The 17125-nt window shown below is 37.7% G+C and overlaps 1 protein-coding gene across 2 annotated transcripts in view; it reads right to left on the reverse strand.

Moving 5' to 3' along the window:
* Nucleotides 1-17125, reverse strand: part of ATP2A2 (ATPase sarcoplasmic/endoplasmic reticulum Ca2+ transporting 2) — a 63037-nt gene that overhangs the window by 28617 nt on the left and 17295 nt on the right. For both annotated transcript variants that reach the window (XR_009005045.1, XM_057526632.1), the window contains exon 6: nt 767-847. Coding sequence is in view for 1 of the 2 variants with exons in the window: in XM_057526632.1 (XP_057382615.1) it covers nt 767-847 (81 nt within the window). In the remaining variant the exon portion in view is untranslated. The remainder of the gene's footprint in view (nt 1-766; nt 848-17125) is intronic.

Below are 17125 nucleotides of genomic sequence, written 5' to 3' on the forward strand. Positions count from 1 at the left end.
TTAGTAGATAAGCTATTCATAAAGAAACAATAAAAAACACAGAGCCCAGGTTACTCACATCCCTACTTCTATGACATGAGTTGCTTTTCAAAGCTAATAATCAGATAAATCTTTGAATTTTATATTTACTCTCTATTTAATTCAGGTTAGCATTGTGTTTAATCTTCTGACCACCTTACTTCCAGTTAATATGAACCCTCCACCCTAGACTGTGCCTGTATCAAACAAAAATGGGAAAATGTTCCAAACAATCCCAAATCTAAGTGTGCAAACTTTAGGTAGTAAACATTCACCATTTTGGAGGGTGCTAACTTTTGTTAATTGTACATCTGATTATTGCAAAGTATGTCAGATGTGAGATTAGCATTCCTGGAGTCTATATTTTTCCTGCTTGGAAAAAGAACACTAAGTAATTTGCACTTTCCACAAAACAGAGAGACAACAACACTACTTCAACCTTAAGAATATTACCTCTGCTACTGAAGGAATTTGTAACCTTTTAAAAAAATTTTAAAAGGTAAGTTTAAATCAAAACTAATTTTTAATAAAATTTAAAGATAAATAGGCCTTATAAGAAGAAAGCCAATTGTTTTTAAATCATAGCTTTACCTCATGTATTGGCAAAAAGCCTAACTGATAAAGCATTAAGAAATAAATATCCTGGAGAGGATTAAGAGACAGTGAGGCAAGAAGTCAACTCAATTATTAGCATGGAATCTGAGGGAGCCTTCAGAAATTAAACAACCTCCCAATACATAATATTTACCGGTGAGAATTGACTGGTCAACTCTTAGAGTAGTAGATCTGATCGAAGTTAATCTTATATCAGCAGGAACTTTGTCACCAACTAATTGGGGAGAAAAAAAAGTCAGCTAAAATAAGCAACTTTTGCAATCATGTTACATAAAGAAAAATCTGTCTCCAAATCAAACACAATTTTTAAAGGAAATAAATAGCCTGTATACAGCACAAATATATAAAAATCTGCTATAGGGAATTCCCTGGCAGTCCAGTGGTTAGGACTCCGAGCTCCCACTGCAGGGAGCACGGGTTTGATCCTGGGGAACTAAGATCCCGCAGGCCACATGGCATGGCAGGGAGGAAAAAAAAAAAAAATCTGCTACAATAAGCAATATAATCAACTTATTCTCAGGGTCATAAAAACTCTTCCTGGATAGATACAAGATTTGAAGTACACAAGAAGAGAATAATGATGCTCGGGCAAACAGCTATAAGTACACATTATTTGCACACTTACACACACACAGCATGGTGAAGGGGACTGAATTGTACAAGCCATGATTTATTCCACTAGGAAAGCCAAATTACCATGAACAGGAAACAAATGCCTCTATAAAAAGATGTTCAATTAATATCACTCATAAAAGAAAGGCAAGATAAAACTACACAGAGAGACCACTTTTAAACTATCAAATTGACAAAGGAGTTGAGAAAAATGCACCAAGTTTGAAAGGATGTATAGAAACAAGGCTTCTTATACAGGGTGACTGTAAGATGTGGAAAGTTTAGTTTTAATAAGCAAAAAAACAAACCAAAACAAACAAAACCAGAGGCACAAATCATTTAGAGGCAAGTGCATGAGCAGATATTAATGAAAACTCGGTGTTAGTGCACTGCTAACAAGGACAAACTGAATATAATGTCACTAAACATACCATGTAATGTTAGTAACCCATTTAGTATTCTTAATTCAACTACGCGTCCAGACTTTGTGACGACCCTATATATACTGCTGAGTACAAAGAAAAAAACTTACAAAATCTCTGGAGGGCAAACTGGCAATACATATCAAAATTGCAAAGCACAGGAGTTCCCTGGTGGTCCAGTGGTTGGGACTCCACGCTTTGCTTTCACTGCTGAGGGCGTGGGTTCGATTCCTGGTCGGGGACCTGGGATCCCCGCAAGCCGCATGGCGCGGCCAAAAAAAAAAAAAAAATGCAAAGCACAATCTTTTTATCCCATAAATTCCACTACAAAGAATTTATTCTACAGATATGCTTGCTGTATGTGGTTAGTTTTTTTTATCAGCAGTAGAAAAAAGAGACAACTCTATTCATACTAAAGTAAAAACTTCCTCTAAGACATACTATACATTAAGTGGGGAAAACACAAGTGTGAAGCATCATGTATATGCAGCTCCACTGGTATGAGAAAATACCTCTGGGAACGTGTAACAGACTTGTACCACTAGGGAGCAGGGCATGAGTGCCAGGAGACTTTTCACCTTGTACCCTTTGGTACCTTTTGAAGTTTGAATTATCAGATAAATGAATAAACCTCTTGCATAACCTCTAGAAGATCTTTAAGTCAACTGAGTTTTCTTTTCTGGGCCAAAGAGTCCCTTTAACAGCTCTTAAACAGACCATGTCTTAGCCCCCTTCCTTGACGTATTTGAAGTAAATGCCACAACACAGACCCAGCAACAGATAAAGCCAGTATTTCACCTGCACCTTGAGAACAATGCCCAGTGTACTGTAGGTGTTCAAATATTGCTGGATGAGTATGCATCAGTACCAAAGCAACTGGACAGTAAAAAGTAAGTATACAACAGCTTTCCCTGACTTTCTGAAAGGTACTACGGTGGTTTTAGAAGTCTTATGCAAGGACAGCTAAAAGTCAGAACAAATAAGCACAGTCCCCCCTACAACTGCATATGGTATTTTTAAGTTAAATCTTAATTTTAAAGACTTACCCTACTGTACTGAACTGTAACTGTCACTGGTTATACATAAACTGGCAAAACAGCCATTCTGTCCAAGAAGTAGGTTTATTTCATTTGCGAAACCTTTAATTTAGTTCTAATTTTTCTGTATCTCAGAGCTTTTAAATCCAGGGAAAGTATGGTATGCTTTTTGAGCTCTAGTTCATGAAACAATCCTGTAACCTAAGTAGGAAATGTGGTCACAAGGTGGCACAGAAAGAGACTGCCAATATATAATCTCAAGAGGCAAAGATCATCCCTGCATTTGACTGCAGGGACACATTAAGGTGAAATTCCTGCTGGAAATGCTTATGCAACAAACAGCAATATTCAGACTGAAGAAATGAGAACCTTTCATTTTAATATAATTCTGCTCATACTACAATAAAGTAACCATACCCTAAACTTTAGTGACCTTCAACACCTAAAATACCCCATGAAGATAAAACTTTAAAATCAATTTAGGGAATCCCCTGGGAGTCCAGTTGTTAGGACTACACACATTCACTGCCAAGGGCGCGGGTTCGATCCCTGGTTGGGGAATTAAGATCTTGCAAGCTGCACAGCATGGCCAAAAAATAAAATAAAATAAACTTAAAAAAAAAAAAAAAACCTTTTTCTGTATTAGTTCTGTTTGTCATAAGTTAATTTTATCCCACGTGACCCTGAACATGAAAAGAATGCAAGTTCAATGATGAGCATATGACCCTAAATGGAAAAATTACCTGAAAATATTCCTTTAACGTCTGAAGCAATTTATGTCATGATCCTACAGGAGCGGAAAACTTCTAACATGGTATAGAGATCGCCACAATCTATAAGCATGTCTGCACTGTAACAACTGAACATAAACCAGCAATCTAAAAGCACAACGCCGGGAATTTCCTGGCGATCCAGTGGTTAGGACTCCTCGCTTCCACTGCAGGGGGCACAGGGTTCGATCCCTGGTTGGGGAACTAAGATCCCGCATGCCAAGTGGTACAGCCAAAAAAGAAAAAAAAAAAAGCAGAAGGTATCATTTTATACTGGAAGTTGAATTTCTTACTTCTTTTTAAACAATTTCATGTATTAGCCCTAGCTCATACTCTCATATACCTGGCCACAATTTAATTAAGGCCAGCAAATCTAATATTCAAATTGAGGACCCAAAAGTTTTATCTTGCCATTTACTTTGCTGTGTTTCAGTGGAAGCTCAGAGGATTAAAAATGAATGAAAAATGTTTTTGAGGCAAAAAATACCAAGATTAAATTTCTTTCCTGGGTAACACAGTCAACATATAAGCTACTAGGTTAAGGTGGGATTGATACTATATATGCAGCATTTAAAATTATATTTAAACTGGCACGACAAAGAAACCAGCTATTTTTCCCCCTATATGTCTGTCTTAAATATATGAAGGCTGTCTCTTTGCTGCACAAAAATTGTATTCATATACATTTAATTATTGGTTAAATATTCAAGAATGAGTCAAATGTAAAATGCTAATGGAGGGACTTCCCTGGTGGCGCAGTGGTTAAGAATCCACCTGCCAATGCAGGGGACATGGGTTCGAGCCCTGGTCCGGGAATATCCCACATGCCGCGGAGCAACTAAGCCCATGCTCCACAGCTACTGAGCCTGTCCTCTAGAGCCCGTGAGCCACAACTACTGAGCCTGCGTGCCACAACTACTAACGCCTGAGCGCCTAGAGCCCGTGCTCCGCAACAAGAGAAGCCACCGCAATGAGAAGCCCGCGCACCTCAGTGAAGAGTAGCCCCCACTCGCCGCAACTAGAGAGCCCGCGTGCAGCAATGAAGACCCAATGCAGCCAAAAATAAATAAATAAGTTTAAAATGCTAGTGGAACAAGTGACTGGGAAGTCCTTAAAAACTGACCTCAAGCTCTTCTTCACTTTTCTTCCATCCTGTAACAGCCATTCTAAAATTAAGAGATGACCTGGGGGCCTTTTATAAACTACAGAATCTCAGGACCTGCTCTTCAAGAGTCTGGGGTCCAGGAATTCATATTTTAAAGAAATTCTCCAAGCACACTTATATTAATTAAAAAATTAATATAAGAAAAAAAAAAGCTTAGTACCTGGTGTCACAGGTCCTGTGAAGGGCCTGTTTAGAATAGCCTTTACTATGTGCTGTTTCTCATGTGCCACGTATGCCACAGCTCTAGACCAAGAAGACCCTAAATCCCCCAACACTTGGGAAATGTACTACCTTAAAGTTTCACATTTAATTTGTTTCCATTATAAACCGATCTCTTTGTGGAAAGGTACTAAATAGCATAAATCCAAACTGGTTTTAAAAACCTGCCAAATTCTAGTATTCTCTTAGCTAGAAAGAACCTCCCTCACATCATCTTGACCAACCCAACTCATGTCCTCATTTTAGACAGGAAACTAAAGGTAGTAAGTAAAAGGAGTCTTGCCTAAGGAGCCTCAATTAATGAAAGACTTCCTTTATCTTACTGTATGACTCTGTGCTTTTTGTTTGTAGGAGTCAATTTAGGATTAAATCTGTTAGGAAGCTGGTTGTCTAAGGAAGTGAAAAATCCATGAAAGCAAAGATTCAATGAATACTTTTCCACTAAGACATAATTTTCCTTTGTCTGCAGGCTTCTGTGAATTCCAGACAAAGAGTTTTGTGCATGAGGAGTAGGCAGCCTGTTCTGATGATCACATCCAGTGATATTTCCCTGATGGGGAATGTCAATGCCCTTAGGGCAAGTGGTAGTGGAAAATTCTTACTCTTGCCAAGGGGATGCTCTGCAATAATTTCCTCTGAAAGTTGTTTTGTCTCTTGAGTTCAGGCAGTGTAATAAAAGAATAAACTCTGTTATAAACTACCTTCTATTTGTTTAACATCTGACACTTCAAATTCAGCTCTTGGCTCCTTAAGTCTGTAGCTCTTTAAAACCTGCTATCACAGATTTCCACTCTGAACAAATTCTTCAATGTATACTTTATGCTAGGTTACCAAGAATGCAAGTAAAAGTCATTTAAAGGAAATTATTACTTGGCCACATTTTAGAATCGAATGAACACAAGCTTTCTTTACCTTAAAACCTAGGAAGGAGTTTTATAAAGCCAAGATACTTTAACATTGTTTATATCATTACGTCAAAAAGACTGATGGTTAAAATCAGCACTACTCAGAAAAAGCCTTTTTTGAATTAATTATATATAAGGAAAAAAATCTAGTTTATTGTGGCAAATTCTACCAGTTATTCAAATCTTTTTTAAGAGAAAACTATACATAGGATCAGAAATTATCTCCTAAATACCACTATTGTTTCTGGGTTTAGATGGTTCTGAGGAAAAACAACCCACAATAGAATTAATTAACCTAAATTACTTAAACATTTAACTATGACTCAAATACTTTCACTCTTTGCAATTTGAGTCATAAATTTTGTAGTCAAGAAAAATGAATGAAATTCTTCATTTGCGAAGCCCTACTTGCCTACTTAAAACTACTTCTAGGCCTCAGGGTGAGCATGGAAGGAACATTACAAACTGCCATACTTTATATCATATTTGTTCCCAGTCTGGTTTTTTGGATGTATTATCTATGATGAAATGAAACTCATCTTTTAAAAATGCAGATATATAATTCTTTTCTTTAAAACATTTCAAGAGCTTCTTCCTACTAGACTTTAAATAAAGTTTAGTGTCTTAACCATGGTTTTTAACACCCTCCATGACCCAACTGCTCTTACTTTTTATGACTCTCCCCCCCCTTCCCTCTAAGCTTGAAACACAATGCTCTTCAGTTCCTCAAAGTTCTGAGTCTTCACAAAAAGCAAGGGTTTCCTTGAACTTCCAAGATTAAGGGATACCAACCTAATAGGGAGCTGTCCTTTCCTAACACTCATCACATTACATACTTGATGTGTCTTCCCCACTAGACCCAAAAGCTCCAAGAAGGCAGTCATTTAGTCACCACTGATTTCCCAGGTCCTGGTATTGTGCTGGCACATAGTGGCTACCAAGTAAAATATATGTTAAAGAATGAAGTACCTGCACACACATTATTTTCTTTAAAAAACAAGCACCAGAAACTTATGATAATTATCAAGTTGAAGAATGTCACAAAGCTGGGAACAACGAAAAAATCAGGATCCAAACAGACCTTAGACTTGGTTGAGCTGAATGAGGTTTAACAGTGATTGCTGCTTAAAATTCAGACTAAAAACAAAATACATGTATGCTAGTGGAGGACTAGATGTAGTGGGGAAAGAGAAGCATGAAAAAGACTCACGGGTTTTAGCTGGTACGGCAATTAAGATTGCCAAAGAAATGTCCTTATGTGTAAGAGTGGAGGATAAGGTCTAGAATATCAACCAGACTCCATTTACATTAACTGCATTCAAGTCTGGGCACCAAAAAAAGCCATCAAGATGGTAAAGGTTTAAAAATCATTACATGAACAACAGAAAGAGCCAAGACTAACCTGAAAATAAAAATTTTAGGATACACCACACCGTTAACACTTGAGACTCCCAGTTCTACCATGAACTGCCACATGCTTTTGGACAAGTTGCACGCTCTCAGAGTTTTAGTTGAGGTCTCCCCCCAGCTCTGAAAGGGAGACGAATTTATCTTCAACTACGTTAACAGGCCACCATAGGAAGAGGAATCAGACTTCTATGTGCCTCCAAAGCAAAAAACTAACGTATAAAACAGACAAGTATATTTTAGCTCCTTATAAAGGAACATTTTATAATAAAACTGGCGTAATATATAACTACCAATAAAAATGGCATGGCGGTTCCTAGGCAGGCAAGTTTCTAGCTACTAGAATGGAAGATAACTGGCTCATTAGATGCTGTGGAGGCAGCCCATCATTAGGCAAATTTAGAGTATACAATATCTGGGATACCAACATAAATTCTTCTTTATTACAAAAGTAAAGTATGCTTTTTACGAGGTGAAAACCCATCCCTCGCTCCCTTCATCCAAATATCTAGCTGTTAACAGTATTTATCAGATACCTTTCTCTATGGATAACACTTATTAAAACTTCATTAAAATAAAAATCACAAACCTCCTTTTACATTAGTATATACTGATCTGTCTCATTCTTTTTTAATGGCTAAATAATAATAATACCTAAAGCTAAAGCAATAATCTCTAAAGCTAAATTTTGGAGAATGCTTATTCTATACCAAGCACTACTACAAGAGCTTTATGAGTTACTAACTCTTAATCTTCACAGTTCTAGGGAAGGTCTGATTATCTTCATTCCCTGTTTACAGATGAGGAAAATGAGGCACAAAAGGCTAACTTGCTCAAGGTCACAGGTATTTCACAGCCAAACTGTGGATGGATGAAATTAATCAGTCACCATTTTCATAGCCATCTAGGTGTTTCCAATTTTCCTATTACAATGTTATATAGAGAACATCTTTGTGCACTTAGATTACTTCTGGAGAAAAGATTCACAGAAACAGAATTTTCCTACAAATGTATACTTCCACCAAATTTATTTTCTTGCCATTTCCCCATACTCTCAATCTTGTATTCTTCTGACCACTGTTAACACCAAACACTTTATTTTTTTAAATTCTTTTATCATCTTCAAAACAAAAGTTGTTTTATATTTTTACATAGTCAAATCTGGTGATCTTGGTGGTTTTGTGTCACACTTAGGAAATGTGCTCCCTATACCATGTCTTTCTTCTAATTTTCCCCAAATCTTAATCACACTGATAAGGATTGGAAAGGTTGGCACTTATTGGTACTGTGACTATCACTGAGTCACAGGGAGAGGGGAGAAGGGGAGGAGATGATTACAGGAAATGAGGAAATGGCAGCCCCATGAAATTCAGGTCAGCCTTCAAGATCAACTGGTCCATCATGATCTGATGACTGGGGAGATCTTTCTGAGTTCTTCATTTCTCATTGTTCTTAACTTCTTAGCTACTCTCAAAGTGATGAATAAAGGGCTCTAGGTCTCAAAACCCTCTGCTTCTAATACATCCACGCTGATTTCTTTCTTTCTTTCTTTTTTCCCACGCTGATTTCTGTTTTAGACTATTTGCTGTTCTGCTTATATACAAGTTCTTAAGATTAAGAACTTATATTTCTACGCAAAGAGATGTAACTTACGGGAACAACTGAAATAATGATTTCTACTGTTATTTGGTTACAGATGGCTTAGATCTACATCTCTAACTAGCCTTGTTCTCCCATCCTTCTTGTTGTGAAACAACTGCATATGGGGGAAAAGGCAAAAGACAACAAACCTTATTTGGTCATGTATCTTTGCTTCTATTTCTCTGAGCTATGTTTAAGCATTCTAGGAACAGGTGAAAACGGTTTATTCTAACAATATTCCAACACTATGTAAACTGCTTAATCAGACAATATTTTACTAACTACACTGTTTAACTGTAATCGACTTTTCCCATTTTATTGAGATATAAACCAGCTTGTAACACTGTAAGTTTAGGGTGTAAAACATCTGATATACACATACAATGTGAAATTACTACAATCAGTTAATATCCATCACCTCACAGTTACAATTTTTTCCTTATGATGAGAACTTAAGATCTATTCTTAGCAACTTTCAAATATGCACTACAGTTTTGTTACCTACAGTCATCATGCTGTACATTACATTCCCAGAACACATTTGTCTTAAAACTGGAATTTGTACCTTCTGACCACCTTCACCCAATTCCCCCACTCCCCGCCCCTGGCAACCACCAATCTGATGTACGTTTCTATGAGTTTGCTTTCTTAAAGATTTACATGTAAGTGGGATCATACTGTACTTGCCTTTCTCTGACTTATTTCACTTAAGATCCATCCATGTTGTTGCAAACAGCAGGATTTCCTTCATTTTTATGGCTGAATAATATTCTAGAGAGTGTGTGTACACATCACATTTTCTTTATCCATTTATCCGTCGATGGATACTTAGGTTTTTACCATGTTTTGCCTATTATACACAAATGCTGCAATGAACGTAAGGGTGCAGACCTCTTAAGGAGAGTGATTTCATGTCTTTTGAATATGTACCCCAGAAGTGGAATTGCTGGATCATATAGTATATAGCCATACCTTGGGGACACGGTGGGTTCAATTCCAGACAATCACAAAAGCAAATACTGCAATAAAACGAGCCACATGGAAGATTTTACACTATACTGTAGTCTATTAAGTGTGCAATAAATAGCATTGTCTAAAAAAAAAAATGTACATACATTAATTTAAAGACTTAATCACCTAAAAAAAAAGCTAATCACCTGAGCCCTCAGTGAGTCAATCTTTTTGCAATAGTAACATCAAAGATCACAGATCGGGCTTCCCTGGTGGCGCAGTGGTTGAGAATCTGCCTGCTAATGCAGGAGACACGGGTTCGAGCCCTGGTCTGGGAAGATCCCACATGCCACGGAGCAGCTGGGCCCGTGAGCCACAGCTGCTGAGCCTGCGCGTCTGGAGCCTGTGCCCCGCAACGGGAGGGGCCGCGATAGTGAAAGGCCCGCGCACCGCGATGAAGAGCGGTCCCCGCACCGCGATGAAGAGTGGCCCCACTTGCCGCAACTAGAGAAAGCCCTCGCACGAACCGAAGACCCAGCACAGCCAAAAATAAATAAATAAATAAACAAATAAATAAATAAATAAAATTAAAAAAAAAAAAGATCACAGATCATAAAAATATAATAATAAAAACTTGAAATATTTGCAAAAAATGCAGTATCTGCAAAGCACAATAAAGAGAAGCACAGTAAAACTGGGTATGCTTGTAACTTCATTTTTTAAAACCAAATAGCTAGAATCTTGGGGTGGATTTCTAGGGAGAAGGGCAAAAGAATCCCCTGAAATTGCATACAAGATTTTGAATACGTGTATTTGGGGAAAGAGTCCACAGATTTCATTAATTTTTAGAGGACCTGTGATCTAGAAATGATTAAGAACTACTGCTGTAGACTTCCCTGGTGGCGCAGTGGTTAAGAATCTGCCTGCCAATGCAGGGGACACAGGTTCGAGCCCTGGTCCAGGAAGATCCCACATGCCGCAGAGCAACTAAGCCCGTGTGCCACAACTACTGAGCCTGCGTGCCAAAACTACTGAAGCCCGTGCGCTCTAGAGCCTGTGCTCTGCAACAAGAGAAGCCACCACAATGAGAAGCCCACGCACTGCAACAAAGGGTAGCCCCCGCTCACCACAACTAGAGAAAAGCCCGCGCCCAGCAATGAAGACCCAACGCAGGCAAAAAAAAAAAAAAAAAATCACACTAAAAACAGCCCTTGAAGGACATCCCTGTGGCAGAGTGGATAAGACTCCGCGCTCCCAATGCAGGGGGCCTGGGTTTGATCCCTAGTCAGGGAACTAGATCCCACATGCATGCGCAACTAAGAGTTTGCATATCACAACCAAGGAACCCACCTGCTGCAACTAAGACCTGGCACAACCTAAGTAAACAACAACAACAAAATAATAAAAATAAATATAAAAACAGCCCTTGAGCCAAGGATGATTTTCATTTTTAAAGTCTTTTTTTTTAAAAAAAATTTATTTTTCCCTACAGAGACTGTTTGGGACCACAAAAGCCAAAATATTTACTAGGCAGCTCCATTAAAAAAAGTTTGCCAACCCCTCTGCTCTACAGCACAGAATTAACTTTTCTGATATTTGTGTTAGGGAGCTCAACAGGTATGGATTAAGTGTTTGCTGACTGTTCAGTCAGGCTTCTCCAATCCTTTTTTCTAAAAGCGAAAGAAAAAAAGGCTCATGGCCCCAGCTAAAAAAATAAGGCTACATTATCTTAATCATGCATCTTTTTAGCCAGAAAGCTCCTTAAGAGGCTACTCCAATTACCCAGTTCTGTAGAGGTTAGGTTAATTTACTTTGTCCAGTGTCATATGGAATTAGGATAACAACACAGGTTCTTATATGAATCAGTCATCTTTCTATTTTACAACTTTATCTTTTCTTTTCCTCAAATGCTTGGAAATGCCACTTCATACATGTTACTAAATTTCATTACTGCAAGCTATCAAAAGTGAAACTTTTCTTCCCTTAAATAGTTACCAAGTTTAAGAATTATTATTTTCATTTAAAAAATCCTGAAATTGCTGACACTACTGCTGAATATTTATTCTTCATTTTAGGAAATATAAAATCAACTTCTCCAGAACCTAAATAAAGCAAATGCAGTTTTATGTTGAGACTCATTTCTATCACCTACATAATCTTAAAATATGATTCATTCCAGAGTATACTACAGGACAGAAGTCATCTGAGGGTATTTATGTCCTTGCACTAGTCATCAACTCTGGGTTACCAAGATACAAGAAGTTTGTTTTAAACAACTCTGAAGGGACTTCCCTGGTGACGCAGTGGTTAAGCATCCGCCTGCTAATGCAGGAGACACGGGTTCGAGCCCTTGTCCGGTAAGATCCCACATGCCGCGGAGCAACTAAGCCCGTGCGCCACAACTACTGAGCCTGCACTCTAGAGCCCACAGGCCACAACTACTGAAGCCTGTGCTCCTAGAGCCCATGCTCTGCAACAAGAGAAGCCACCACAATGAGAAGCCCACGCACCGCAACGAATAGTAACCCCTGCTCACCGCAACTAGAGAAAGCCCGCGCACAGCAACAAAGACCCAACACACGCAAAAATAAAGATAAATAAATAAATAAAAAATCTGAAAACAGTCGCCTTGAGAACTCAGTAATACCCCTCCCGTGCAAATACTGAAACCTCCCCAAATTCTAAAGTTAAAGACTTTCAGGACTATCATAGCTCGATTCACCTTGATAATATTGGCAGATAATACAGAACGCTTAAACACTGATGTTCATTTCTCATAAAATTATACCTGATTTTATTACTTTTGGTTTCCATCCATCAGAGAAATATTTTCCTGGCATTAAGATAATACAAAATTATTGTGGCTTCAGAAGATGAACACATGGGTAACTGTCTCCATATTTTTACTTGCCAAATCAATTTTATTTGGTTCCTGTATTGTAGATAGTTAGAAGTATACGTATGGTTTTGCTACGCATGCTTACACACTGTCTTCTTGGAAAGGTTATTAGTTGGTATAGCAACATCTAAAATATAACTCCCTTAAACCCCCTCCATCTCCCCCTCAAAAAGCCACCCAGTCTAGTCTTCAGGAAGTTCAGCAGAACCATCCTACCAGATGTCTTCCAGAAGCTAGCAAAAAGAAGTTTATCATCTGAAGTTAGGAGATGATTCTTACACCCACAATGACTACAAAAAGGTCTCTTTCTTTCGGCAAATATCAAAAAAGCAACTCCATACTCACTTACATCTTCAAAACAGTTCAAAGTATTCTCCAGTTTTTCAATTCACCAGAAAGAACCCTCTCACACTCAATTTCATAATTTAAATAACAGTATAAAAGTTACCATGTCTAAGAGCACAATTCATGCCATTTATCCCTTCAGGCCATGTAGAGAGTAAGACTTTGACAAGAAATAATTTAGATCTACATTTAGAACTGAAGTTCATTTCTACAGTTTTACAGAACTGAATTATTGGGCTAAATGCCAAATTGCAGGGTCAACTAGATTATTAATCCTAATAAAAGTAGAAGTTAAAAAGCCTCAACATGTATAGTCTTAAAAGTCTGAATAAAATAAATACCTATTTATCTGGCCCAGGTCAAGCAGTCACAATATGTTTCCCCAAAATGTTCCATATAATTCACTTAAATGCCTTAGGATTACATGTTTCCCAGTTCAGTGACCCACTGGAACTAGTAATCTAGCAAAACTACCATTTCTAATTTGGATCTAAATACATAACCACCACGAAAAGTCACCAGAACAGACCAAACAAGAGTATATTGACAACCTAAAAATTAAAATTGTGATCAGGCATCCTCGACATGATAAAGGGCATCTATAAAACCCATAGCTAACATCATACTTCATGGTAAAAGACTGAATACTTTTCCCCTACGATCAGGAACAAGACAAGGATGTCTACTCTTGCCACTTCTTTTCAACATTCTACTGGAGAGTCTAGCCAGGGTAATTAGACAAGAAAAAGAAAAGGCATCCAGGCTGAAAAGACATAAAAATATTTGTTTTCAGATGACATGGTCTTATATAGAGAAAATCTTAAGGAACCCCTGAAAAACTATTAAAATAAAAGAGTCTACCAAGACTGCAAGGTACAATATCAATACACAAAAATCAACTGTATTTCTATACACTAGCAAAGAACAATCTGAAAATGAAATTAAGAAAACGATTCCAATTACAAATAGCTCCCCCACAAAAAGCAAACAAAAAACGATAAAATACTTAGGAATAAACTTAACAAAAGTAGTACAAGACTTGAACACTGAAAACAGTGTTAAAAGAAACGAGACCTAAATAAACATAAAGACACCCCATGGTCATGGATCAGAAGATTTAATATTACTGTGATGTTTATATTCCCCAAACTGAGCTACAGAGTCAACATTATTCTTATCAAAATCTATGCAGGGTTTTGGGGCAGAAATTAACAAGCTAAACTTAAAATGTATATGGAAATGCAAGGGACTCAGAATACCCAAAATAATCTAGAAAAACATCAAAGCCAGGGGACTCAAATTTAGTGATTTTGAAACTTACTACAAAGCTACGGTAATCAAGACAGTGTGGTACTGGCATGAGGACAGACATACAGATCAATGGAATAATAGTCAATTTGCACTGGAAAATGAAGTCAATTGATTTTTGACAAGGGTCAGGACAACTCAATGAAGAAGTCTTTTCAACAAATGGTGCTGATACTACTGGATATCCAAATGCAAAAAAATCAAGTTGGACACCTACCTCACACCATATACAAAATCTTGGTGACATGAGATCATAGAATAGCTTCTTAGATATGACACCAAAAGCACAAGCAATGAAAGAAAAAAAAAAGACAAATAGGACTCTATCAAATTAAAAACTTTTATGCTACAAAGGACACCGTCAAGTAAAAAAGAAACCTACAGAACGGGAAAAAAATTTTTCAAACCCTATCTGATAAGCCAGGATATATAAAGAACTCTTACAACTCAACATTAAAAAGACAACCCAACTAAACCCAATGGATTTAGACAGTTCTCAAAGATGACATACTAATTGAAAATAAGCACATGAAAAGATGCTCAATATCATTAGGAAATTAGGGAAGTACAAATTAAAATGACAATGAGATAACACTTCATGGCTAAAATTAAAAAAGACAAGTGTTGATGAGGAGGTGGAGAAACTGGAACCTATATACATTGCTGGTGGAATGTAAAATGATGCAATTACTTTGGAAAACAGTTGGGAAGTTCCTCAAAATGTTAAACTTTGAGTCACCATAAGCTCCAGCAATTCCATGTCTAGGTATATAGCTAAGAGAGTGAAAGCATATGTTCACACAAAAATTATACTTGAATGTTCACAGTAGCATAATAGCCAGAAAGGGGAAAACCACTCAAATACCCATGAACTGATGAATGAATAAACAAAATGTGGCACACCTAAACAATGGAATATTAGAGCCATAAAGAACACAGTATACACATGAATGAACTATATGATACATGCTACAACATAAATGAATCCTGAGAACAATATACTAAGTGAAAGAAGCCAGTGTAAAATGGGCATTTATTGTATGATTCCATTTATATGCAATATCCAGAATAAGCAAATCCCTAAAAACAAATTGTGGTTGCCAAGGACTGGGGAAAGACGGGCAGAGGAAGTGATTGCTAATGGGTATAGGGTTTTCTTTTTGGAGGAAGATGTTCTGAAATTAGATAGTGGTAATGACTGTAGAACTCTGAAAACCACTTTAATTACACACTTTAAAGGAGTGAATGTTATGGCATGTGAATTATATCTCAATAAAGCTGTTTCTAAAAAATTGTAAACTAGGCCTCCAACAAATTGATATATGAAATATGTATACATTTACTAAGGATACTGTATATTCTCTAGCAAATTAACTACAGTTGAAGATAGAAGCAATAAACCACAAAGACTCAGTTTCAGTTGTAAAATATGACTAACAGTATGCACCCCATAGAGTGGTTGATGGTTAAAAACCAAGCACTAGCAAGTTTATCACTGTATCTGGCACACACTTTAAGCTTCGTTATTACTGAACTTATGCATAGAGACTTAAAATTATCTATTCTGCACAGAAGCTGCACAATAAGCAGGTTTACATTAGCTAAACCTACTCCATACTTCTGATTTCAAGTTTCATTTATTACTCACTGAGAGCTTGTTACATGCTCAGCAAGAAGATTACAATGATCAGTGTGACACACTTCTGCCCTTAAGGTGCTCGTTGCCTAGTAGTATGACAATAGTGTTTAATAAAATGTTCATATCTATCTAAAACTAGTTGCTCATATCTATCTAAAACTAGTTACCACCTCTGTTTAGCATCCCTCAGAATGGCCAAAATTCAAGAAAGAGTAGTATACAAGAGCCCAATGTCCAAGCATTGCATATACTTTTAGCAATTAGTATACAGTGGGGGAAGAGTTGGAGGAAAAAAGTGTTAACTATCAGGACCTGTTAGACTCCTCACAAAGGATTCAAAAACAGGTGAAATCGGAATAGGGATGAGTATGTGTACTGCTTAGAACAGTTACTATTGGTAATAAGTAGATTCACCTAAGATGAGGGATTTAAACTCATGTTTTAATATATATTTTTTGAATATTAAAAGAAAGGCAGTGGGGCTTCCCTGGTGGCGCAGTGGTTGGGAATCCGCCTGCCAATGTAGGTGACGCGGGTTTGGTCCCTGGTCCGAGGGATCCCACATGCTGCGGAGCAACTAAGCCCGTGCTCCACAACGACTGAGCCTGTGCTCTAGAGCCCGTGAGCCACAACTACTGAAGGCAGTGAGCCACGACTACTGAAGCCCGAGCTCCGCGGTGGGAGAAGCCACCACAATGAGAAGCCCGTGCACAGCAACGAAGACCCAATGCAGCAATCAATCAATCAATTAAAAAAAAAAAAAAAAAGGCAGTGGTTGCCAGGATCTAGAGGAAGGGAGGTAAAGAGAAATTACTGTTCAATGGCAACAGAGTTTCAGTCTGGGAAGATGAAAAAGTTCTGGAGATGAATAGTGGTGATAGCTGCACAATGATGTGAATATACTTAATGCCACAGAACTGTATACTGAAAAATGGTTAAAATGGTAAGCTTTGTACTATGTATATTTTACCACAATATAAAAAAATAAAAATAGGAAAGGGATACTACTCCTGTGTCACACATACTATGGATCAGTCATCATCTGTCCTTCCTAAACTATCAAATGCAACATATAAAACACTACATAGGGCTTCCCTGGTGGTGCAGTGGTTAAGAACCTGCCTGCCAATGCAGGGGACACAGGTTCGAGCCCTGGTCCAGGAAGATCCCAC

Source organism: Balaenoptera acutorostrata, chromosome 13 (genome assembly GCF_949987535.1).
Source record: "Balaenoptera acutorostrata chromosome 13, mBalAcu1.1, whole genome shotgun sequence".
NCBI classification, from domain to species: Eukaryota; Metazoa; Chordata; class Mammalia; order Artiodactyla; family Balaenopteridae; genus Balaenoptera; species Balaenoptera acutorostrata.